At 37.5% G+C, this 24,123-nt stretch overlaps 2 protein-coding genes across 2 annotated transcripts in view; one reads left to right on the top strand and one right to left on the bottom strand.

Moving 5' to 3' along the window:
• Positions 1–8,444: 8,444 nt before the first annotated feature.
• Positions 8,445–8,912, top strand: LOC108993569. Its single transcript, XM_018968542.1, has one exon. It carries the CDS (start codon positions 8,445–8,447, stop codon positions 8,910–8,912), a length of 468 nt encoding a protein of 155 aa, XP_018824087.1.
• A 10,513-nt stretch (positions 8,913–19,425) lies between these two features.
• The window catches only part of LOC108993588 (Fanconi anemia group D2 protein homolog), a 40,114-nt gene continuing 35,416 nt past the window's right edge, over positions 19,426–24,123 (bottom strand). The window contains exons 18-30 of the mRNA XM_018968575.2: positions 23,157–23,358; positions 22,939–23,072; positions 22,617–22,797; positions 22,274–22,503; positions 22,045–22,140; positions 21,845–21,928; positions 21,731–21,763; positions 21,494–21,628; positions 21,311–21,371; positions 21,177–21,232; positions 21,043–21,099; positions 20,820–20,940; positions 19,426–19,841 (exon numbers count right to left, since the gene is read on the bottom strand). Of these exons, the coding sequence (XP_018824120.2) occupies positions 19,693–19,841; positions 20,820–20,940; positions 21,043–21,099; positions 21,177–21,232; positions 21,311–21,371; positions 21,494–21,628; positions 21,731–21,763; positions 21,845–21,928; positions 22,045–22,140; positions 22,274–22,503; positions 22,617–22,797; positions 22,939–23,072; positions 23,157–23,358 (1,539 nt within the window). The 3' untranslated portion in view covers positions 19,426–19,692. The remainder of the gene's footprint in view (positions 19,842–20,819; positions 20,941–21,042; positions 21,100–21,176; positions 21,233–21,310; positions 21,372–21,493; positions 21,629–21,730; positions 21,764–21,844; positions 21,929–22,044; positions 22,141–22,273; positions 22,504–22,616; positions 22,798–22,938; positions 23,073–23,156; positions 23,359–24,123) is intronic.

The following is a 24,123-nucleotide window of genomic DNA, read 5'->3' as shown; positions in this document are numbered from 1 at the left end:
CAGAGTTCACGGGATGTCCGAGAGGTAATAGCTTGAGCCAAGATTGGTTCTGTGAGGGATGAAAGTAAGGCACTGAGAAGCATTTGATCAGTGCGATGCCATTGAAGGTAAGCTGGGTTTGGTTGAGGAAGAGAAGGTCCAGTTGGGGACGGTGATACTGCGGGAAGAATAGGTGGGGGAGGAGATGTGGAACCATCGATGAAGTGATATAGTTCTTGGCCATGGAGATAGGGGATGATTTGGGCACGCCACAGTAGGTAGTTATCAGAAGTTAATTATACAAAGACGAAGTGGGAGAAGTTGCTGGGGAGTTGGAAGGTAGAAGGATGAAGAAGGTCTTTATCAGAGGAGAAGCTATCGGAAGCCATGGAAGGAGAAAAAAGAAAGAAAGAAAAGAGGACCAGGTAAAAAAAAAAGATGTTAGTCGCTATTGTTGCTTTGGTACCATGTAAAGAAGAGTAAACGCAAAGTGATAGAAAAACTTTTCCTATATTTCCTAGTATATTGCTTTGTGTACAGACTTGAGTATTTATAGTATTTACAACCTAACAAACTTCTCTAAGGAATATAATCGAGTACATGCTGTGCATTACAAAAAATAGAGTATATTTGCAAAGTTGGTTACAAGCTGTCGGCCATGATACAGTGTATAATCATGTAGTGTAATGGCAGTACAGCAGCCATACCCAGAGGGTAGGCACCAGACTATTCTAGGTGATTCCAAAAGATATTCATTGAGGAGTGCCTAGCGGAGCAGTTGACATGGTTGTTCTTCTGGAGGCAGCTGTTGTGCTGGAGTTTTTGGAGGCTGAAGTGGACAGCTCAATATAGCCCAATCCATGAACTCTCTTTGTAACGCTTTGGTCCTGCAAGGATCGAAGAGTTACTCCCTATAACTTAAAACTCACAATTCATCAATATATTTATAGACTCCAAAATATAACGTCATCAGAATACTACAAAGTCTCTTAATAAAATCTGCCACTTCTCAGAAATTTTCTATGAGTAATCCACTATGCTTAACTAATCATCTCACCGATGCTCCATAATCCTGATCCTTAGCTGGTCTATTTAAAAATCATCTGAAAAATAATTGGAGATAAGAGGTGAGTTATCAACAACTCAATAAGCAGATAATATATACCAGTGTATAAACATGAGCATTTACAGAAATCAGAATGCAGAACAAAATATTTTCATTTTTAGAGTGCGGAAACAAAACATGTTATCAAAATATCAGAACGAAGATTTAGAAATAATTTCATTCAAAATATTCTTTGGCATAGCATAAATGATCATCATCATCATCAGAACAGAGGCCATGTATAACCCCCGTGGTAGGGTTGTGCATCTGCAGATAGCCAAGCAGAACATAAAACACTCTGTCACCAAGGTGTGCACTCAAAACAGAGACCACTACTATAACCCATGACACGGCCGTATCCACTATTATTACTCGTGGTTGGGCCGTATCCACTATTATTACCCGTGGTTGGGCCGTATCCACTATTGTAACCCGTGGTTGGGCCGTATGCCACTATTATCACTCGTGGCAGGGCCGTAACTGAACAGAACGGAAACATAATCAAATTCAGAATAAGAGAGTCATGCCAAAGGTTTTCTGAAATCACATCTTATCCAAACAGAGTACTGAACAAAATCATAGCATAACATAATTTATGCATAAAATTTAATATTCGCTCTCTTTTTCAAAGTTCAGAAACAGAATGTCAAAAATAAGCTCATGTCTACACCAGTCATGACAGAAAATACGTTCTTCTTAAACAGAATCTCATGAGTAATGCAGAACAAATATCTGAGGTTGTTTTCAAATTTCTTTTCATAGCAGAACATGCACATTTTCCAAAAAGGACCTCAGTTCATTTTATTTAATGCAAAGTCTAGCATAGGAATCCCGCTTACCTAGACTTCTTATCTTTTTTCTGAATTTTCCTCAAAATATCGAACAATAATTACTCGTCACCTATAAATAATCACATAATTCTCGTAAATTTCCAATTAATCTCATATTTCGATATTCAATTCTACGCTTCTAAAATAACCTATTAAAATCCTCAAAACCTCAAATTTCAAATCGTCACTTTCTAAAATCATCTCTGTTGATTTAATAACTATGACAAAAATATTTAAAAGTCAGACCTATGTATTAATGAAAACAACTTATGAAGTTTAATATTGAAAAATATAATTATCCCCCAATATTTTAAAATAAACCATAACTATTTTTAAATAGACTAAAACATATCTAAAATGTAAAAGTAACCTTACACCAATATTTTTTACTCTTAAAATAAATCTTTACATAACAACATGTTAAAATATTTAAGATGTCTCTGCAAACATAAATAAAATCGAGTTTACTACTATATAAAATAAAAGTTTAAAACATACTAACTGTGAAGAGTAATAATGTAATTAAAACACGTTGTTTTTATTTTTAACCAAAAGACTTGCATCACAACTAAACTATCCTATTAACACTGTGAAAAGACACATAGACTAAAAGACGCACGGAGGCTCACCGAGAGAGAAGTGAAACGTGTGGCTGGGCAAAGGGCTGGGCGGTGGACGACAGTGGTCACGGCGGCAGGGCACTGAGATAGAGAGACCAACTAATGAGAGAGCGAGGGTGAAACGCGAGAGAGCACGGAGAGTGAGAGGGAGAGATGAGAGGAGTTTATGTATCATGCGGCGTGCATGGGGGCTTCGGGTAGTGGCGCTGGACACCTCCGGGCGGTGGATGCTTGCTTTTCGACGTGGTCTGATGCTGCTGGTGGTGGCGGCGTTGCGAAACTGGGGCAAGGCATGGTTCTCACTTTGAGCGACAATGCTCTGTTTCCATGGTTCCAAAACAGAGCAGCTCCGGTTCTTCTCCTTTCGACGGACGATGGTGATGGTGGCGTTTATATGTTGAACGGCTGAGGAGTATGGGTCAACGGGCGGGTTTGGTGGCTTGTGGTGTCATTGCCGTGTGAGTGGAGCTGGTTCCCGTTTGATGACACGGAGGGGCTGTGAACGAGAGGTTACAATGGGTGATGGAGGCTGAGGCGTGAAAAGGAAAAAGCGGCGACTATCGGCTTTCGTTGAGGATGAAAAACGTGCAATTATATAGATGAAATGGGCGACCAAAAAAAAAATATAAAACCCTAGAGAGCCGAGAGAGAGACGTGTGTGCGGATGGAAGTTTGTGTTGTGTGTGTGCATGGAGTGGACGGAAGCACTAACGGGTGAAGAGAAATATAGACGGAAAGGATCAAACATGCGGAAAACAAAAAAAGAAAACATGCGAAGAAACTAAAATAAAATAAAATGAACTAAAAAAAAATAAAAAAATAAATAAATAAATAAAATTTGAGCATGATTGGGTCCGGGTGTTACACTCTTAGTTTTGAAGGCATCTTGTGGGATAGTTCTGTCATGAAAGGACTATGAGACCACACCCTTAAGCGCTATGTTGCTAGAGTTTCCATCACGTCTTGATTGTTCGTGGTTAATAACTCTTTACTAAACCGCGACATGTATTCTTTTAGTGTCTTTTCCTCCGTTTGTTTACTAGTTAGTAGGTAAGCTGTCGATTTTCTTCTATTCTTACATGCGTTGAACTAAATGAGAAACTACCTGCTGAGTTTGTCAAACCTTAAAATCAGCAATGATCACAACCCCTACACCAAATCCTATGTTTCCCTTATAAAGTCAACAGGGCGGTGTAACAATCTATTTCACCAGGAAAGTAATGAAGCAACATGTATGCTTTGTGTGTTTCTAAGTGCTCTATTTTAGGGATCTTGAACTTTAATGGCAACGTGACCACCATTATGTCCCTATTGAAGGGCAGATGATCAAATCCATGAACATGTTTTCTACACTGGAAAAGATTCCAACCATCTTCCCCATTTCTTCATATATCTCATTGAACTCCCTCAGACTCCCATGCATCTACCTGCGCGCCTCGCGCTCCCCATATATGTAACATCTCATCCCCTTTGGGTTAAGAATAGTGTCATTTTAGAAGTCTAGGGGATTCAGAATTCTACTAACCTTTAAGTTTACTCTCCCTGAGTCAAATCTTGTCGTTCAACTATGTCGTTATAGTGATCCACACTTGGGGTGGTAAACATAAAAATAAAAAAAATGAGTCGAATATTAAATAAGCAACATATCAGACAGTAAATATAACATAATGTGATACATGTGTGGTGCAAATTAATATGAAACATATGTATAAAATCATGACATTTACTGTGATAGTATAACAACTTTTGCATGTGCTAAGGATCCAAAGAATCATGAAAGAACTAGACACATAAGTATCTGAATATCAGAGACATGGTGGTGCAAAAAGATGTAGTCCTAAAACATTTTTCTATGAGTCGCATGGTTGATGATCCTTTGACAAAGCTCATAGCGAAAGATTGTTCTCATGCCTCATGTTAGGAGTTTATGATTATGTAGATTTTAATTATCTTTTATTTCAGTTGAGAAAAAAAGTCAACTTTCCTTTGGGATTTAATACAATATGATGTTTTTTCTAAATTTTTTTAAATCATATAGCATGATTAGTATACACGCACAAGGTATGACAACATGTTTAGATCACCTCACTAATATAGGATATCGCCTTTGGCACTACAAAAAGGTAGCGAGCAGAGATGAGACATTATGTCTCTTGGTACTTTTTAAAAAAAAAAAGATAAATTGAATAACATAAATATTTGTCGTCTTAGTGAGAGCTAAGATGTGTTCCATTATATTGGGAGGATTGTGCATAAGCACCCCACAACCCATGTTGCTTGTAGGATTCCAGATGCGAGACCCTATTTGACGCTTTGGAGGCTATCAAATAGAGGGAGTTGGGTTAGATATAGAAGTAGCATCTAAACTAAGATATGTATGGTGTTTGATATAGACATATGCTCTTAATGAAAGAATAATCCACCTTAACATTTATTTTATACTACATGTGCTTATTCGTTCAAATGTGGAAGTGAATAAATGATTCCCTGCTTCTCACTGTGAGTTCTATTTCTTTTATTGAGTGCCCTTGTTTACCTTTGACTATCTCATAATATAGAGGTTTTGATGTTTGCTACTCTAGCATGTTGTCTATGGCCATGATTTATTTGATCTAAAGAGGCATTGTTGGGAAAGCAGATGGACCAAAGTTGAGTAACATGAGGGCAAATGGAAGACCATTCGACAATGCATCATCGGTTGTATTTGTTAATGTCAAGCTTCGCTGCTACAAGGTGGTAGTAACAAAGTGTGTGAACACATCTTGATGATTTAGAGGTAGTCAAGTATAGTTTTGAGTTTTGAACTCAAGATGGATTAAAAGGCATGATCAAATGCGAGCAAATGAGTCTAGGGCATGACGAGACAATTTAGGGATGTTTCTATGCTAGGTTTCTTTGGGAGGGATTTGGTATAATACTCTCATGTTTCTTTTAAATGTGTGTTTGATGGTCGCACAACCTATTTACTTGTATAAACAAAATTGAGAATACAATGAGAGATGCCTACGAGCGGGAGATATAGAAATATAAGGGGCACCCATTTGGGTAGCCCCTCTTTGTTGAATGCCCAAAACAGTAACGCCTAGCATTATGGACAGTGAAGGCTGGCCTTTAAGGAATACTAGTTAGGGAATACACACACACACACACACACACACACACACACACACACACACACACACACATATATATATATATGGAGAGGCCCTCTTCCCTCTATGAATTGATGGTAACCACATAAAAACCTTCTGTCAAATTGTTCGAAATTTTTTTAGGCTGTTGGTATTTTGAGTGTTGCTCTAGCTCTTGTTATGTAGTGCACTAAGTTACCGTGTAGAGGAACACCAACCGTGGAGGACAAAGCCGCGCATAATGGAGCTTAGTAAACTGCATATATTTGTGGAACAATTGCTAAGAGTTTTTTAATGGAGCTTAGTAAACTGCATATATTTGTGGAACAATTGCTAAGAGTTTTTTCCTTGTGCTCTATATGTTTTTTTATGAGCTCTAAAATATCACATAATTAGTCCTTGAAAATTACATATCAATATGAATGTCGACTTTAATATAAAAGCATAAAAACTTCAAACAAAAATTAAATTGGCTAGAATACCTCTGTCAGTAATAGTATTTCGCATACCTATACATAACAGACTTTAAAATTATGAATCTTTTTCAATTTTTAAATGAAGATACATGCCTAAAGGTTTACCACCAAAGAAAGTCTACGAATGTATCAAGAGATCTTTCAACTCCTATTAGATAGGGCCTCTTTGTTTTCACAACTCCTCTCAACTCATCTTATATTGGTCCCTGTGAGGTCCTTCTCTAAGGAATCAGGTGTTTCTCTCTGTCCCTAACAGAGTGTTTTGTCTCCCTAAGTGACCAAGTGGAATTTGGTACTCATGAACTCAACGGATCTCTCTACTCTGTGGGAATGTCTAAAGCTAATAGAAAATGAAGCTGAAGCTATCTTCTTATCGAAAAAATCCTTGGATGCAGCTGCATTGAAAGGCAAAAACTGTCTGTTAGTTATGGTCACATCTGATAGGAGCTTCAACAAAGAAGCCTTTCGATCAACAATGTCACAAGTTTGGAAATCAGAAGACTGGGTTCACTTCACTGAAGCAGGTGAGAACAAATTACTTGTGGAGTTCCAATACATCACAGACATACAAAAGATACTCAAAGGCAGACCATGGTCCTTCGACAAATCCATGATAGCCATCCAAGAAGTAGATGGCAACATTCCCACCAATGCCATAAGCTTCTCTCACGAACCATTTGGGTGCAGTTACACAATGTACCCTTGGTTGGTATGAATAAACACTATGGAGAAATTATTGCCTCAGGCATAGGACAGGTCTTGGAGGTGGAAGTTGATGATAACGACATGGGATGGGGTCCTTTTCTCAAGGTGAAAGTGCTTGTAGACATTACCAAGCCATTGACTCGTGGGAAATGGATCCAGGGCACTCATCATAAATCATGGATCACCTTCAAGTACGAACATCTTCTCAATTTTTGTTTTAAATGTGGGCAAATTAAGCATTAAGGGAGGAGTTGCCACTTGCTTAAACAGGAGGACAACCTGTATATGCAATTTGGTCCTTGGATGAGGACTGGAGCCTCCAAATCATGCTTTAAGGAGTCCAAGAGGTATGAGGCTTCATCAAGGACAGACCAACCTAGTAGGGATTCAGGCCACCAGCCTACTAAGGTGGAGGAGGAGCTTACCAGTAGCTATAGGCCACCTGTGAGGGAGGCATTCCCTACAGACCAGCAGGCACCAATCACAGCAGAAAAAGTCTGCAATCCAACAGTCCCTTCCACTAACTCAACTCTAATCCCAATTCCCTTTGACCACCTACCTCCCACCAAAAACCCCTCTAGTTAAGCAATGGACAATGCCCTCACCAAGTGCTCCTCAAAGCAAGACCCTGCAATACCAAGAGGCCAGCTCCTCTCTATCCCTTATGAACCTTTTCCCCATCCTTCTCTCTTGGTAAAGACAATAGGGCCCCTCACCCTGAAAAGAGGGTGGCTTTGCCTAAAGTACCCAAGCCACCAATAATGGGCAATGATGGGGATTACAACATGGTCATGTCAGTTGAAGAGAAGGCCCCCCCAGCTTGATGGCCAACCCTCCATCTTTGGTCGATGAAATGGAGCCTGACCCCATCAAACCCTACCCCAACCCCATCGACCCAGTTGGAAAAAAGAAAGTCAATTGGAAAAAGGATAGCTCGAGTTGACCCTCCTTTAACATTAGAGGGTGGACTTATAACTAGAGGAGGGATCAAAAGGAGGGCAAGTACCAACCCTTTGGATCCTCTTTCTGAGCTCTCAAATGTCAAGAAACATAAAAGCTTTACATACTACTGAGGTTTAAACCTCACCCTCCTTTTAGGTGGTGGCTGCCAAGTAGCCCCACCAAGCATCATGATTTGCCTCAGCTGGCACTGCTGAGGGCTTGGGAACCCTCGGACAGTTCCTGAATTACACCATTTGGTGTGTCAAAAGTGCCCAAGCTTTGTTTTCCTCATGGAAACAAAGTGTACTAGAAGCAAGGTGGAACAAATTAAAGATAAATGTGGTTTCTCAAATAGCTTTACAGTCGATAGCAAGGGCTGCAATGGAGGCTAAGCTCTACTCTGGAAAGGTGACTTTGATGTTACCTTACTATCCTATATCAGGCATCACATATCAGTTGAGGTGATCAACAGGCACCAAAATTTTACACTTACAAGCTTTTATGGCCATCCCAAGGCTAGCAAAAGAATAGGCAGCTGGAACTTGCTAAGGCTACTGAAACCAAGAGGTGGCCAAGCATGGATTTGCTATGGAGACTTTAATGAAATATGTTTTCAATATGAAAAATTGGGAGCAGCTGAGAGACCTTACAGTCTAATGGAAAACTTTAGGTGTGCTATTGAAGACAGTGACGTCAATGAGATTCCTTTTGATGGTGATTACTTTACATGGAGTGACAGAAGAGAGGGATCACAATTTGTAAAAGAAAAATTGGATAAGGCCTTAGGGAATTTGTCATGGTTCAACTCATTTGCTGACTGTAGTATCACCACCTTAAGTGCTCAAAGTTCAGACCACTGCCCCATCCTTCTAAATATTGCCCCTCATCTGGCACCTGATATGAAGACACAAAGTTCTTTTCAATATGAAGCAAAATGGGACTCTCGAGATGATTGTGCTAGCTTGATCAAGCAGGCCTGGGATACCAATCCAAGCCAGGACTCTAAGTTACAGGAAACAACAATAGGCCTTATCAAGTGTAAGGAACAATTACAACAATGGAGCAGGAACACCTTCAAAAACCAGAAAAAGCTCATCACCTCAAAACTCAACAAACTCAAATAGCTCCAAGTGCTCCACAAAGGAGATCACCATGAGGAGATTAATAACCTCAGAGTTGAAATTGACAAGCTACTCGAAGAAGAAGACAAAAGATGGAAACAAAGAGCTAAACAAACTTGGCTTAAGGAGGGAGACAGGAATACTAAGTTCTACCATTTATGTGCAAACCAAAGGAAAAAACACAATGACATCAAAAAAAGTTTCCAATGATACAGGTATGATGGTTGACAAGCCTAAGGAGATCAGTTCCATGTTCCAATAGTTTTTCAAGGATCTATTCACCTCCTCCCTACCTCATTCCATAGCTCTATGCACAGAGGCTTTGGAGACCTCAGTTACAATAGCAACAAACTCTTCCCTCACAAAGCAGATTACTACAGAAGAGGTACACTAAGCTATCTTCAGCATGAATGGCCTAGGGTCCCTAGGACCTGATGGCTTTCTTGCCTATTTCTATAGAAGCACTGGGATGTGGTAGGCCAAAGGGTCAGCTCAATAGTGCAAGAAGCCTTCAACTCCAAGTCTTGGCCTTAAGGTTTCAATGAAACCCACATAGTTCTAATTCCTAAGGTAAAAAATCCCTCCAAAGTCTTTGAATACAAACCCATCTCTCTTTGTAATGTTCTCTACAAGATTTTGGCAAAAGTTCTGGCCAATAGGTTAAAACCTCTTCTCCCTCAGCTGATGTCCCCCTCACAGAGTGTCTTTGTCCCAGGTAGGCTAATAACTGACAATTCCGTTGTTGCCTTCGAAAGCATGCACACTATGAGCAACCTGTTGAAGGGAAAAAAATATTACATGGCCTTGAAATTGGACATGAGTAAAGCCTACGATAGACTTAAGTGGTCCTTCCTAGCTGCAGTTATGACAAAGATGGGGTTTGACTCGATTTGGATTGATTCTATCATGATATGTGTGAAAATTGTCTCATATTCAATCCTCATCAATGGAACCCCTCAACACCCTTTCTCACCCTCCCGAGGAATTAGACAAGGTGACCCTCTCTCCCCCTATCTCTTTATCCTTTGTGATGAGGCCCTAAGTAAGTTAATCCAAAAGGCTGAACTCACAGGTGCAATCACTAGTGTCCCCATTGGCAGCTCAAGTTTACACATAAGTCACCTCTTTTTTGCTGATGATTGCCTCTTATTTTGTAAGGCCAACACCTTGGAGTGGAGCAGTCTTCTCTTCCTGCTGGAAACATATGAACAAGGATTTGGGCAAAGATTGAATAAGGAAAAAACCTCTATTTTTTTCAGCAAGAACACGAGACCAGAAGCAAAGGAGCTGATCATAGCAATTGTAGGCATCAAATCATCCAAATCTTATGACAGCTATCTAGGTTTGCCAACTCAAATTGGAAAAAACAGAACTAAAGGCTTCAAAAACATAATTGACCGAGTAAGAAACAAGATTAGCAACTGGAAGCTGAAGTATCTGAGTCAAGCTGGCGAAGAAGTTCTCATCAAATCAGTCCTTCAAGCAATTACTACTTATAGTATGGGCCTTTTTAAATTACCCAAATCCATAATAGAGGACTAAATAGATTGACTAGACTTTACTGGTGGGGATATCAATAGAACCAAGGTAAGACCCATTAGTGTTCCTGGAACCATATGAGATGCTCTAAAGCAAATGGAGGCCTTGGATTTCGAGATTTGGAATTCTTTAACTTGGCCATGCTTGCAAAGCAAGGCTAGAGACTGGTCCAACACCCTGAGTCTCTAGTAGCCAAGATCCTCTTGGCAAAGTATTATCCTCATGGTAACTTCCTGCAGGCAAAAATAAAAAGAACTGCATCCTTCATATGGAGAAGTTTCCTATCAACAAAACCTCTACTTGAAGCAGGCCTCATATGGTGCATTGGTGATGGGAATATAACTGCTATCTGGAAGAATAAATGGCTCCCATACCCCTATTCACATATGATCCAAAGTCCTCCCTTGGACTTTAACCCTGAGGCAAAGGTAGCATCACTCATAGACCAATCCACCCTGTCATGGAAGGTAGACACTCTGAAAGCACTCTTTTCTGAAGCAGAAATCAACGTCATTTTGCAAATCCCACTTAGTCTATGCCACAGGCCTAATAAAATAATCTGGAATGGGACAAAAAATGGATTATTTTCTATAAAGAGTGCATACAACCTGAAAGTAGCCCTTCACAACTCATCTCAGGGCCAGACCTCTACCTCAAATTGCTCTCAGGAATACTGGGGTAGAATCTAGCAGCTGCCCATAACCAGCTTAGAAAAACTCTTCCTATGGAAGGCTAGCCGCAATGCCTTACCAACAAAAGCCAACCTGAAGAGGAGGAAAATCATAGAAGACCATACCCGCCCCATTTGCTGCCAGGTAGAAGAAACAATAGAGCATGCCCTTTGAGAATGACCCTTAGCCAATGATGTTTGGAACTTCTGCTCAGTGCCATTCCAAAAGAAGACATCCTCTCAAATCTCATTTAAAGAAATGGCCCTTGGACTACTAGCTGACATGGAGGAACCCCTACTAGCTGAATTTGCTGTTGTGATTTGGATGTTATGGAAGAGAAGAAATGATTTCATCTTCAAACAACAGATTTTCACAAATCCATTAACTCTATCCCTTCAGTCAAAACAAAAGTTGGACCAACTGAGGATGCTCCAACACCAAAGCTCGATTCCTCCTATGGGTGGGCATTCAGCTCCTCAGTGGAAGGAACCCCCTCAAGCTTTCTATAAGATCAACTGGGCAGCAAGCATTTAGAAACAAAACTGAAAATGTGGAGTTGGAGTGGTCATCAGAGACTGTGAAGGCTAGTTTATTGCAACCATGAGGACGAAATGCTCCTTATATCCAGATCACCATCTCACTGCATCCCATGCAGCACAACAAGCTGTCCTATTGGCAGCAAACATTGGGCTTAAATAGATCATCCTAGAAGGTGGTGACTTGCAAGTGGTGCACGAGATCACAAGCACTAGGGAGAGATGGGCTCAGGCTGGCCTCATCTCCTTGGATACAAGATCTCTACTCAACAACTTTGATTCTTAGTCTGTTCAACATGTCAAAAGATCATCCAATGAGATTGCTCATGTACTAGCTAAACATGCTTTCCATATTGAAGATGTCATTATAGACCTTGAAGAAATTCCTGGATGTATTGGCCATTTGGATTCTATATGATGAATAAAGTCACATTGTTCTCAAAAAAAAAAAAAGAACTCCTAATAGACAAAGCTAACCTAGTTGTGTGGGAGCTTTTCAAAAGGAAAATGATAGTTTGTCCCCAGGTTTGAAGCTGGTTTATTTATTTATTTTAATTTTTTTAAATACTTAAAAAAGTTACTATAATGAATTTTTTTTATTTTTTAAAATATTTAAAGAATGTTTAAAAGAAGGCAGAATACCTAACGGTCACGCCAAGCACTAAGGGCAGGTTTGGGGGGTGAGATGAGAATTTTGTGTTTTGTTTTGAAGTTTAAAATATTATGTTTTAATATTATTATTGTTTTAGAATTTGAAAAAGGTGTATTGGGATTTGAAAAAGTTGAATTGTTTATTATATTTTGTACGAGAATTTGAAAAATATGTAATGATGAGATGAGATGAGAATTTTGTATTTTATCTTGTGTCCCAAACTTGCCCTTATTGGGCAGCACAGTAGTATGGTCATTTTCAAAAAAAAAAATTATTACATTTGTTACCCAAGACAAACAAATCTCAAGACAATCAATCCTTCTTCACGTTACTATGCGTACTTAAGCCCAGGGCTTGAGCCATAGGAAAGTTCTTTTGTTTCACTCAATATCTGAGAAACAGTCCATGTTAAAAAAATAAAAACAATAACGGCTCATTTGAATACTTATAAAATATCTAAGAATTATGTTAATAATAATGAATGATTTGAGTTAAAATAATTTATTACATTTTGAGAAATGAAAGAGAAAAAAGTTAAATAAAAATATTATAATATTAAAATATTATTTAAATATAAATTCTGTTCTGAAATTTGAAAAAGTTATATTATTTTTTGTATTTTGTTTAGAAGTTTAGAAAAGTTGCATTGAGTTTTGTGTTTGGATAATAGGTAATTATTAGATTAAACAAATTGAAGATCTGAAATTAAAAAGTGTTTTATAATTAAGTGGTGTTTGATAAGGAAATTATTAGAAGTTTTGAGAAACTCTCATTATCCAAACAATGCTCAAGTCTATGGTCGACCACGCCCTCATGTCCTATTTATAAAGCTAAATAAGAAACTCGTTGAGGAGTAAATAAATCCTAACTCTATTAGGAATTATCTTTGCGCTGTCTCATAAGGAATTTTTTAATTCCTAGTAGTTATAATAGAACTATCCTCTAGGAGTAGTTCAAGTGATAAGGATTTTGGTCTTAGTAATAATATGCTTCATCTAAGTCTAAGATTTGAACTCGCGGGTATAAAGAAATTTTAGGCATTATCGAAGTGAAAATTCTATGAATTACTCAATGTGCACTTACGGAAAACTTGCCAGAACTAGTATCCTTAGGATTAGTTGAGTTTTTGTTCCAGATATCACTACCTGGCTATAAAAATAAGTTATAATAAATCTATAAATGCAATCTAGGACTTTAATGTTATAACCTGATTCAATGAAATTACCAATTTCATGACTTATTACGAACTATAATTTACAAATCATCAATAATTATGATTTATGGTGCATGAATCACACAAGTACACCTAAATCATTTTCTAATCAATAATCAAATATTTCTTTACAGAAGCAAACGAACAAGATTAAAAAATTATATAGATGAAAAAAGTGGAAGGATCTAAAACCTATAAACTTCCAAGTTATTTTAACTTGCTGCTACGGATTCTTGCATTACTTTAAGCTTCAATTATCAAGTTTATAGATATTCCATAATAATATTTAAGGAAGATTTTAAAAAATAACAAAATAGATTAATTAAAGCGTAATGCTACATACAATCGTGAAGTGTACAAGTGTCGTACAGTCGCTTTAGAAAAGAGTGACGTTTACTATTAAAAAAATAATTTTTTTCATATGGGTCTCTTATTTATTCTTTTTTTTTTTAAGTGATTGCGAGGCGGCGTTTGCACACTTATGACTGTAACTATTATTTATCTTAATTAAATACTAAAGTGGTTCAATAGAAGCAGAAGAATATGCTTAATTTGAAAATTATACCAAAATACATAAATTTATTGACATCACTTTTCAAATTAGGTTATACTTAAATTACCAAAGTTATGAATATTCAATAATAATAATATTTAACGAAAATTATAAAAACTAAAATTGAATAAAATATTTTTCAAATTAGCCTAGGCAGGTGTTTTTGTTTCCCTCTCTATATGTTATATTTTCCAAATGTTCAGATTCCTACTTTATTCATTATATAAATTTACAGAATTGAACAGCTAATGTGTGATATAGCGAGCCAGACATTCTATCTTTAATCAAATTTAATCAAGAAGTTTGAAACTTCTTGTCATGACCTGAGCAGAAATGTAAGATTGGAATGGAAGAACACAAGGCAGTGAGGGCCGGGGGAAGTGCAGCGGCAGTGGGTGAAGTTGAAGATAACGGTAGAAGTGAAGAACATAGGAGGACAACGGAGCATGTGGGAAGCACATGTTCATTAATTGGGAGAAATGACTTAAATACCCTTTCATTGTAACGAAATAAACTGTAATCTTGAATTGTATACAAGGGACGTCATCCGTATGAGGAAAACACTGAATAAAACATATCAATGCAATTTGCATTCTTGGAGGCGATGGTTCTTCCCAGAAGTATCATCTTCTTGAATTCTCAATATTTTTCTTTCTTTCTTTACATTGGTTCTTTCTTTCTTGGCAATTTGGGTTGATTCTTGGTTGAAGAAGCAGCTGCAGACACACGGGTTCTTAACAAAGTGGCATCAGAGCAATTCTTTCTTGGGAAAATGGCAGACGAAACACGTTATAAAGATTTAGAGAAGTTGATTCTTGGGTTGAAGCAATACCAAGAAAAATAAGAGAAAAGGGTGGACGATCATCGAGGGATGTTGGATGACTTGATTTTCAAAATAAATTTATTGTTGGAAGTAGTTTGAGGGTAGAGTTGGATCACAGAATGGTCATGTGATGGGCCAGGGGGAAGTTTTTAATGTAGAAAATTCAAGAATGTCGAGGGGATGCAGTTCAGATCTTAAAGTTGGATTTTGGATTTTCCTAGAATCGATGGGGAAAATCCTACAGGTTGGATTTATAAAGCAAACCACTATTTTGCTTTGAATCCTATTTCGAATGGACAAAAGATATGGATGTTATCTTTTTACGTGGAAGGAAGTGCTCTAGTATGGTTCCAAGATGCTGTAGAAACTGGGACTTTTCGTTCTTGGGATTCTTTTGTAAAGACACTGGAAATCATGTTTGGGAGTTCGTCTTATTATAACCCAATGGAAGCAATTACAAGGCTGAGATAGACTACTAGAGTAGCATCTTATAAGTCCCAATTCGAGGTTTTGTCAAATAGGTTGAGCGGTTTATCTGAGAGTTACAAACTGAGTTGCTTCCTCAGTGGACTCAAAGATGAAATCAGGCTACATGTTTATATGTTGCATCCTAACAGTTTGAATTTAGCATTTGGGTTGGCAAAGATTCAAGTCAAGTATGTCACAAGTCTTCGTAGCAGTGGCAGAGCTGGGGCAAAGTCACATTTCATTTGTTCCATTATCAACAGGAGGTTCTAATCCATATGCTAATGTCAACAAAAGGGATGTTTTCCAAGTCTATAGAGGTAATAATTTCAAAAGCTCACTTCCTATTCAGAGGGTTGGTCCTATAGAGATGAAGGAGAGAGGAGAGAAGGGTTTCTGTTACTATTGTGATGAGAAGTGAAACCTTAATCATCATTGTAAAAAAGCTAGTTTATCTTGTGGAAGGGATGGATATGTTTTCTAACAGTGAGTATGAAGAAGAGTAAATTTGTTATGAAGTAGAAGGGATTGAGAATTGTAGTAGTAGAGGTGGAGAAATTCCAAAAATTTCAAGACACGCAATAGCTAGGTCGTTAAGTCCAAGAACTATGAGATTAAATGGGTAGGCACAAGACTGTTTAGTAGTGATCTTCGTGAATGCAAGAAGTACTCACAACTTTCTGAATCTTTTAATAGCCAAGAAGGCAGGGTTACACATTAGTAAAGAACAATTTATTGAAGTTAGAGTGGCTAATGGTGATAGAATGAGCAGTGACAGAGTGGTGGAGAAGGTGAACTACAGACTTTTTCTTGCTACCTTTGGGAGGCTGTGATGTTGTTTTGGGCATGCAATGGCTGAGAATGTTGGTGCCTGTATTATGGGATTTTAAATCCCTCACTATGTCCTTTAAGAATGACAAGCATTCAGTCATTCTAAGGGGAATGAATCTAAGCTATTCTGAGATAGTGTAGGATGTTAAAATCTGCTAGCTTACAACAGTGGAGAGAAAGGGCATGTTCTTACAGATTATACAGAAAAATCAAGATGGGGAAGTTGGAAACATTGATCAAGGCATAGAAGTTGTGCTGCAGCAATACAATAGGGTCTTTGAAGTGCAAAAGGAGTTACATCCAAGGAGGAGTAGAGACCATCAGATTAATTTGAAAGAATGGGCAGTTCCAATATCTGTAAGACTATACAGATATCCTTTCTATCAAAGTTAGAAATTGGGAAGATTATACAGGAATTGCTTGAAGCTGGGCTAATTAAAAGCATCCAATCTCCCTTCTTTTCTCCTGTGTTTCTTGTGAGGAAAGCTGATGACACGTGGAGTATGTGCATTGACTATAGGGGCTCTAAACTGAGACAGAATAAAAAATAAGTTCCCAATTCCTGTGATTGATGAACTTTTAGATGAATTGTTTGGAGCCACTATATTTTCAAAACTGGATTTGAGATCTAGTTATCTTCAAATTAGAGTAAGAGAGGGGATATTGAAAGCACAGCGTTTAGAACTCACCAAGGGCATTATGAGTTCTTAATTGTGCCATTTGGCTTGACTAATGCTCTTGCCACATTCCAAACTCTCATGAATGAGGTTTTCCAACCTTTTTTGCATAAATTTGTAATTGTATTATTTAATTACTAGTTTATAGTAAATTCAAAGAGGAGCACTGAAAACATCTTTCTATGGTGTTCGAGACCTTAGATAAACACACTCTTTTTACTAAGAGGAGTAAGTGCAAGTTTGGATGTACTGAAAATGATTATTTGGGTCATTTGGTCTCTACTGAAGGAGTTAGGGCATATTTTCTAAAACTCAAAGCTATGGTGGAGTGGCCATTGCCTAAATCCATAAAATCCTTGAGAGGGTTTCTTGGATTGACTGTTATTATAGAAAGTTCATAAAAAATTATGGACTTATTGCTGCACCTTTAACTGCTTTACTTAAAAAAGATGCATTTTGTTGGAGTGAGGAGGCTTTTGTAGCCTTTGAGACATTAAAACAAGCTATGATTAGCCCACCTGTATTGGCCTTGCTAGATTTTGAGAGGTCATTTATAATTGAATGTGATGCATCTGGATTGGGGGTTGGGACAGTTTTGATGCAAGGAGGAAGGCCTTAGCTTACCTTAGTCAAGCCTTGAAGTGAAAGGCTTTGGATTTGTCAACTTATGAAAAAAAGCTACTTGCTCTTGTGTATGCTATAAAAACAATGGAGACCATACCTGTTGGAAAGAACCTTCTCTATTAAGACTGATCCACAAAGTCTTAAATTCTTACTCAAGCATTAAATTGGAACACCCTCACAACAGAAGTGGATTAGCAAACTGCTTGGGTATGACTTCACTATTTAGTATAGAAAAGGGAAGGAAAATGTGGTTGCAAATGCTTTATCGAGGAGACACGAGGCAACTCAAGTGGAACCTACAACTCATGCCATTACCATGTCGGATCCTATCTAGTTGGAGAACTTGGAGGTTATTATATGTAGGATGTGGAGATTGCTGACATTTGTAAGAAGATACAACAAGGGTCATTAACTGAGAAAGGATTTGAAGTTAAAAATGATTTGTTGTTTAACAATGGGAAGTTGTTTTTATCAAAACTTTCTCCTTTTAAGCAACAGGTACAACAATTCATCTATAGTAGCGCAATTGGTGGGCATTCAAGATACCAAAAATCATTACATCATGCTAAATCTAAATTCTGTTGGTCTGGTATGAAGAGAGAAATTAAAGAATTTATTAAACAATGTCCCATACATCCAACTGGACTTCTATAGCCATTGCCTATACCCACCAAGTCATGGATTGATATATTCATGGATATCATTGACGCTTTGCCTAATTCACAAGGTTATTCAGTAATCTTTGTAGTGGTTGATCGTTTTACAAAGTATAAACATTTTCTTCCACTTTCTCATCCTTATATTGCAATAATAGTGGCCAAATTATTCATTAATAAGATTTTTAAATTGCATGGGATACCTGCTACCATTGTTACTGACAAGGATGTTTTCTTTACAAGTTCCTTTTAGAAGGAATTATTTCAAATGCATGGGACTAAGTTGAATTTGACCTCAGCTTAGCATCCACAATCAGATGGTCAAATTGAGATTGTGAATAAATGCTTGCAGCAGTACCTCAAATGTTTTGTTAATCAAAGGCCAGAGTGGTTGAAGTGGCCGCCATGAGCTGAGTGGTGGTATAACACTAATATTCATTCATCTACTAAAATAACACCATTTGAGGCCTTGTATGGAATACCGCCACCTACATTGCTTTCAATATGTAACGGGTACCATTCAAAATGCTGAGGTGGACTTCCAACTAAGATCTCGGGAAGAAATTTTTACTTTGCTGAGGAAAAACTTATTAGCAGCACAAGGAGTCATGAAGCATCAATATGATAAAACCATACACCTCTGGAATTTGAGGTGGGAGACATGGTTTATTTGAAGCTCCAAAAATACAAGCAACATAGTGTGGCTCATCCTGCTAATTACAAGTTAGCACCAACCACCAAGATTTTTTGGCCCATTTAAGATTTTGTAGCGCATTGGTGGTGCCATATAGATTGGAATTACCTACCAACGCTTTAGTTCATCCAGTTTTTCTCGTGTCCTCGAAGAAACATGTGGGATCATCAGCACTAGTTTCAACTTCATTGCCTCTGTTAGATTCACATGGAGAAGTCAGGACTGAACCAAAGGTTATCCTCCAATGCCGAATGTGTGCTGTGGACAATAAGCCTTTGATTGAGCTCCTTGTTAGGTGGAAGGGAGTATCTAAAGAGGATTCATCATGGGTTCCTGTGACCAGTTGAGGTGCCAGGACCCTAACCTTGTGGGCATGGTCTTTTGATGGGGAAGGGAATGTCATGACCCATGGAGAAATGGACGATTGAAATGGAAGAACACAAGGCAGTGAGGGGGAAGTACAGTGGCAGTGGGTAAAGTTGAAGATAACGGTCAAAGTGAAGAGCAAAGGAATACAAAGGAGCAAGTGAGAAGCACGTGTTCATTAATTGGGAAAAGTTAATTAAGTACCCTTTCATTGTAATGAAATAAACTGTAATCTTGAATTGTATAAAAAAGCCGTCAGATGTATGAGGAAAACACTGAAGAAAATATATCAATGCAATTTGCATTCTTGGAGGCTTTGGTTCCTCGAAAACCAGAAGTATCATCTTCTTGAATTCTCATTTTTCTTTCTTTTTTTACATTGATTCTTTCTTTCTTTGCAATTTGGGTTAATTCTTGGTTGAAGAAGCAGCAGCAGACACATATACACGGGTTCTTAACACTTCGAGGGAACTAAGTCACTTATTACTCTACTTCTCTGTAATCTTCAGTAGCAACAATGGCAGGTTCATCATCATCATCTGCTGAATTTTCTACAACATGGTTATTTTGTTCGTCCACATATGCCTGCGAGCTCACCACCTGCCCCATCAAGTCTTTATGCTTTAGATTCCCTATCAAAAGAGAAATGAAGGGTTAGTGATGAACCATATGCAAACGTTATGAACATCTCGATCTAAGGATGAAAGTAAGGTCCTGTTTGGATAGTGAAAGTATTTCATTTCATCTCATCATTATAAGTTTATCAAATTTCCATACAAAATATAATAAACAATTCAACTTTTTCAAATCTCAAAACAATAATAATATTAAAAAATAATATTTTATTCAACTTTCATCTAAAACTATCTTATCTCATCTCACTATCCAAACCGCACCTAAAGCATTCAATTAATAACACCAACAAAGAAAATAGCACAAAAGCAATAAATTCAGTTGGTTATCCATATATATATATAATATTTGTATATTTTTTTATAAGTCCAAATATATATTTGTTCACCAAAACTTTTGAAAAATCTAGAAAAAGATACTAATTCCAATCATATTTGAATTAATTTATAACTAGCCAAGCAAGTTTTGCTTTTAGACTGAAGTAAACCTAGATTGCTTTAAGCCCTTGACAAAAATTATATCATTGGAATTGGCAGAAATATTCCAGAGTTACAGCCAAAGTTACATCAAACTTCAAATTCGCACCACTGGTTATATCTCAAGCTGAGCTTCTGCGATTAGTTTGGCAGTGCAAACTCAGAGCACAGTAACTAGTAGTAAGCCCCCGGATATCTGATTTCTTTCAAACCTCAAAATCATCACCTTAATCCTAAAGATCAGGTGAAGCACATGCTATAACTGTTCACATGGTGATGTAAGTGAAATTCAAAAACTATTCTGAACAAGGCACCAAAGTCAAGTATCAGTAACGTTTCTTTGTAGGGAAATATGGGTAATTTTATCATAGAATGACAAGACTGAATCCAAGTAAAGATCAACAAATTTATGGGTACTGGTAACAAAGAAGATTTTAGTCTCTGTGGAATTATTCAGATCAACTAGGTACTTTCAGCAAAGAACAAGGATTCATTGCTTACCCATCCAGAAAGAGCATCCACTTGATGTTGTATGGAGCAAAGCCTTGACACAAAACAAGAAGCGTTCCATAGATCTCTTTGTAGCCGGGATTTTGCTGGTGATAACTGTTTGTTTCAAGCCCTTTTTACAAATTGATAAGATAAATAAGTGAGAACGAGGATCATTTAATCTCACCATTTTCCAATATTTTTTTAAAGATAAGAGTTGAAATATAAGTTAAACCTTTGCTTCAGAACATAGTGTCTGTATCATTCTTGTGGCCTTTTGAAGCTCTTTCACCTGAAAATAAATTCCTAAATCGCTAGAACATCCAGCTGAAATTAATACCAGAAGAAATATGGTGCACCTTATCATACCAAGTGGATAATAAGCTCATTGAACATATTGAAGTGGGCCTGTAAGAAGTCAAAAACTGGAGAGCATTCGGATTTCAGTACCCCAAAAAATTAGTATCTCAGATCATTGTATGCCAAAAACCTCCACCCCATACCTTTTAAAAAAGAGTCAACAAACTTCCCACCATACTTGACAGCCATCGCATGCACAGTTACCTGTAACATCATTTTAGAACATCAACATTTTCCTGATGCTGCAACATCTGAACTCAAGGTGACAAATCTCCAACTGCAAAACAACTTTTGATAAAGAAAACCAGATCGCTCCATTTATATACCTTGTGATGTGTTCTGCACATGTTAACCAATGATACCACCACCTTCACAGAATGTTGCAGTTTGACCAAAAGCTCTTCAACAGTTTGAAGTTGAACACTAGCTCTGAGTTTCTCTAAGAGAACAACTTCCTTAACCTAGTAATGGAAAATGAAGAGTAAAAGTCTAATACTTTGACATGGTAAATTGATCAACTCATATATTATATGAAAGATTCAATGATAGACTCTACTGCTCACCAATTTGTTAAGAACAGTAAGATTCTCTTCATGCTGCACATAACACCGGTCTGTGACATCTCCATCAAAAAACAGCATAAAAAAAATCAAAACAGGAAACAAGAGATCCCTTACCAGCACTCTGTACCAAACAACAAACGTTGCAGAACATAGAGTTGGAAAACCATGAAGATCATCTTCTTCCTTTCTTGAAGAAACCTGCTCCAGAAAGGGAACAACCATGATTGAGATCCAGCATAGGATCATGAAGTCACCCACTGTCTAAATGTTAAGTGGCGAATGCAATACAAAATGTATTGAACACATTCAAGCACCTGAGGCAGTACAGAGCAGGCAAGGTCATCCAGCAAATCAGAAGTTGACTCACTATTTTCCAAGTAAATCTGCAATATTTTTTCTAGAATATCTCCCTGCAAACATCAGAATGTTTGACTCTATGTAGGGAAACACAAATATTGTATAAGTGCTAAGATCATTCCTGAGCACTGCAAAAAATAAAAATAAGGAGATAATGAACTAGAAAACATATCATAGATGGTTTACTTTATTCTTCCAAACACTCAGAACTTGGCTGTTGTCCCAGTTCTGCCTTAAAAGCTTTTGAGCAGAAGCTCCAAGTCTGCTTCTTAAGGTAGGAAGAACACCATGGATAAAATCTGAGTGTCTACTTTTACCATTTTCATCCAACTTATCAAGAAACTTCTGGAATGAGTTTACAGTTGATTCTAGAGTAAGGAGAGATTCCGATGCCAGCATGAAGGAAAAGGAGCATACTGCAGCAACAAGATGCCAATACCAATGCAGTTATAATAATACTAATAAGGGTAGTAATAAAATAACTAAAACCACCATAGATAACTATAAGAACCAAAACAGAATTATATACCTATGTCCAAGATACTTTCTATGTATGAATAAGCCCCTAAATATAAATATTCCAAAGTCCCTTGTGAAATGTTGGAACATATGCCTGATAAAACAGCATCGGGTGACTTGATGGGCTGGAATGCTTCAAGCAGATCTGACAGAATTCTATGTTCTTTCTGAATAGAAGAAAGACTTAGCATCTGTGCTCAAGCATTACAATGAATTGTTTGTTAGGTTTTTATATGATAACTTTCGAGGTATTGTTTAGATAGAGCACAACACCCCCCCCCCCCCCCAAAAAAAAAAAAAAAAAAAGACTGACAAAAGGGTAAAAATTTGACCTTCCTGAAACAATGAAGTGTTTCTTTGAAAGTAGACATAGAAACTGCAGATCTTGAAAGCACAAGATTGGGTACATCTGGGTTCTCAGCAGAAGAAGAATGAACATTCCAATGTTCTTGACAGGTTTCATCACCTAGAAAGTATCGATTTAGGATTGCAAGAATATTGCAGCTCTGTTATAGTTTTAATCCAACCAAGTTAAAAGCCACCATCTTACTTCCTCTTAGTATAAACAGTGCGCTGTTGAAATGCTTCCGAAGACTTGGAAAGAGTGGTGTGATTTTGGTCAAGAATTCATTGACTGCCATCCTGGTGAACCCAGCTGGGGGACTTGGGCTTCTAGCCAATAATTGTTTGGCTGGAGTGAAATAATCCAGCTTGTAGTGAAGATCCCGCAGAAGGTACAAAAATAGAGGTAACTAGCATACAATAGCAACGTTTTCCGGGTTTATAACTTCATTAAAAAAAACAAAAAAGACAGAGAAATAAAGGAAGAAACTTCTGCACCAGAATCAGTGTATAATTAAAAAGTGGCAGGATAAATGCAACCTTCAGTCTGGATTTGAAAAGAAGTTAAAAAAATCCCACCATTCTTCTCAAATAAGTTGCATAGTTCTAATAAAGACCAAGAAGAAAATAGTTTTTAGCTCTATAAAATGTGGGCACAGCACATCTGAACTGATCTCATTTTTGTCAATGAGCAATGCAACAGACGTTATCATTAAAAGTGGTGCAAGAAACGTTATTCTACACAATGTATGATTTTGGAACTTCCATTAAGTGCCCTTTGACAACCTACACATTTTGCACAATTAAAGGTTCTGTATTTCCTAAGAAAATAAGACAAAATCAGAGAGGACTTGTACCTGCATGAGTTAATCTCATACAGCTTGCAAGTTTTAACTGCTAAAAGTAAATCATCTTATGACCAGATGATTATATACCTTGAATCCTAGTGTACAGAAGAAACTTTCATTTGCCAAATTTTCATTAAGTGCAATTGTTAGGTGCTTCGACCAAGAGCAATTCAGATTAAAACAATCAGAAACAAGCATGAGCTTCAGAATTTCCATTAGAGCTTGATGACCTCTGTAGATTGGGTTGTAAATATCAGCTCACCTAGTAATTGATACCTAATAAATGCTGGCCTTCTCAACAAGGCAATCCTGACTGAAACTATGAGC

The sequence above is a fragment of the Juglans regia genome, chromosome 1 (genome assembly GCF_001411555.2).
Source record: "Juglans regia cultivar Chandler chromosome 1, Walnut 2.0, whole genome shotgun sequence".
Classification (NCBI taxonomy): Eukaryota; Viridiplantae; Streptophyta; class Magnoliopsida; order Fagales; family Juglandaceae; genus Juglans; species Juglans regia.
Note: the sequence above shows the minus strand (reverse complement) of the source record. Positions and strands in the feature narration are given on the sequence as shown.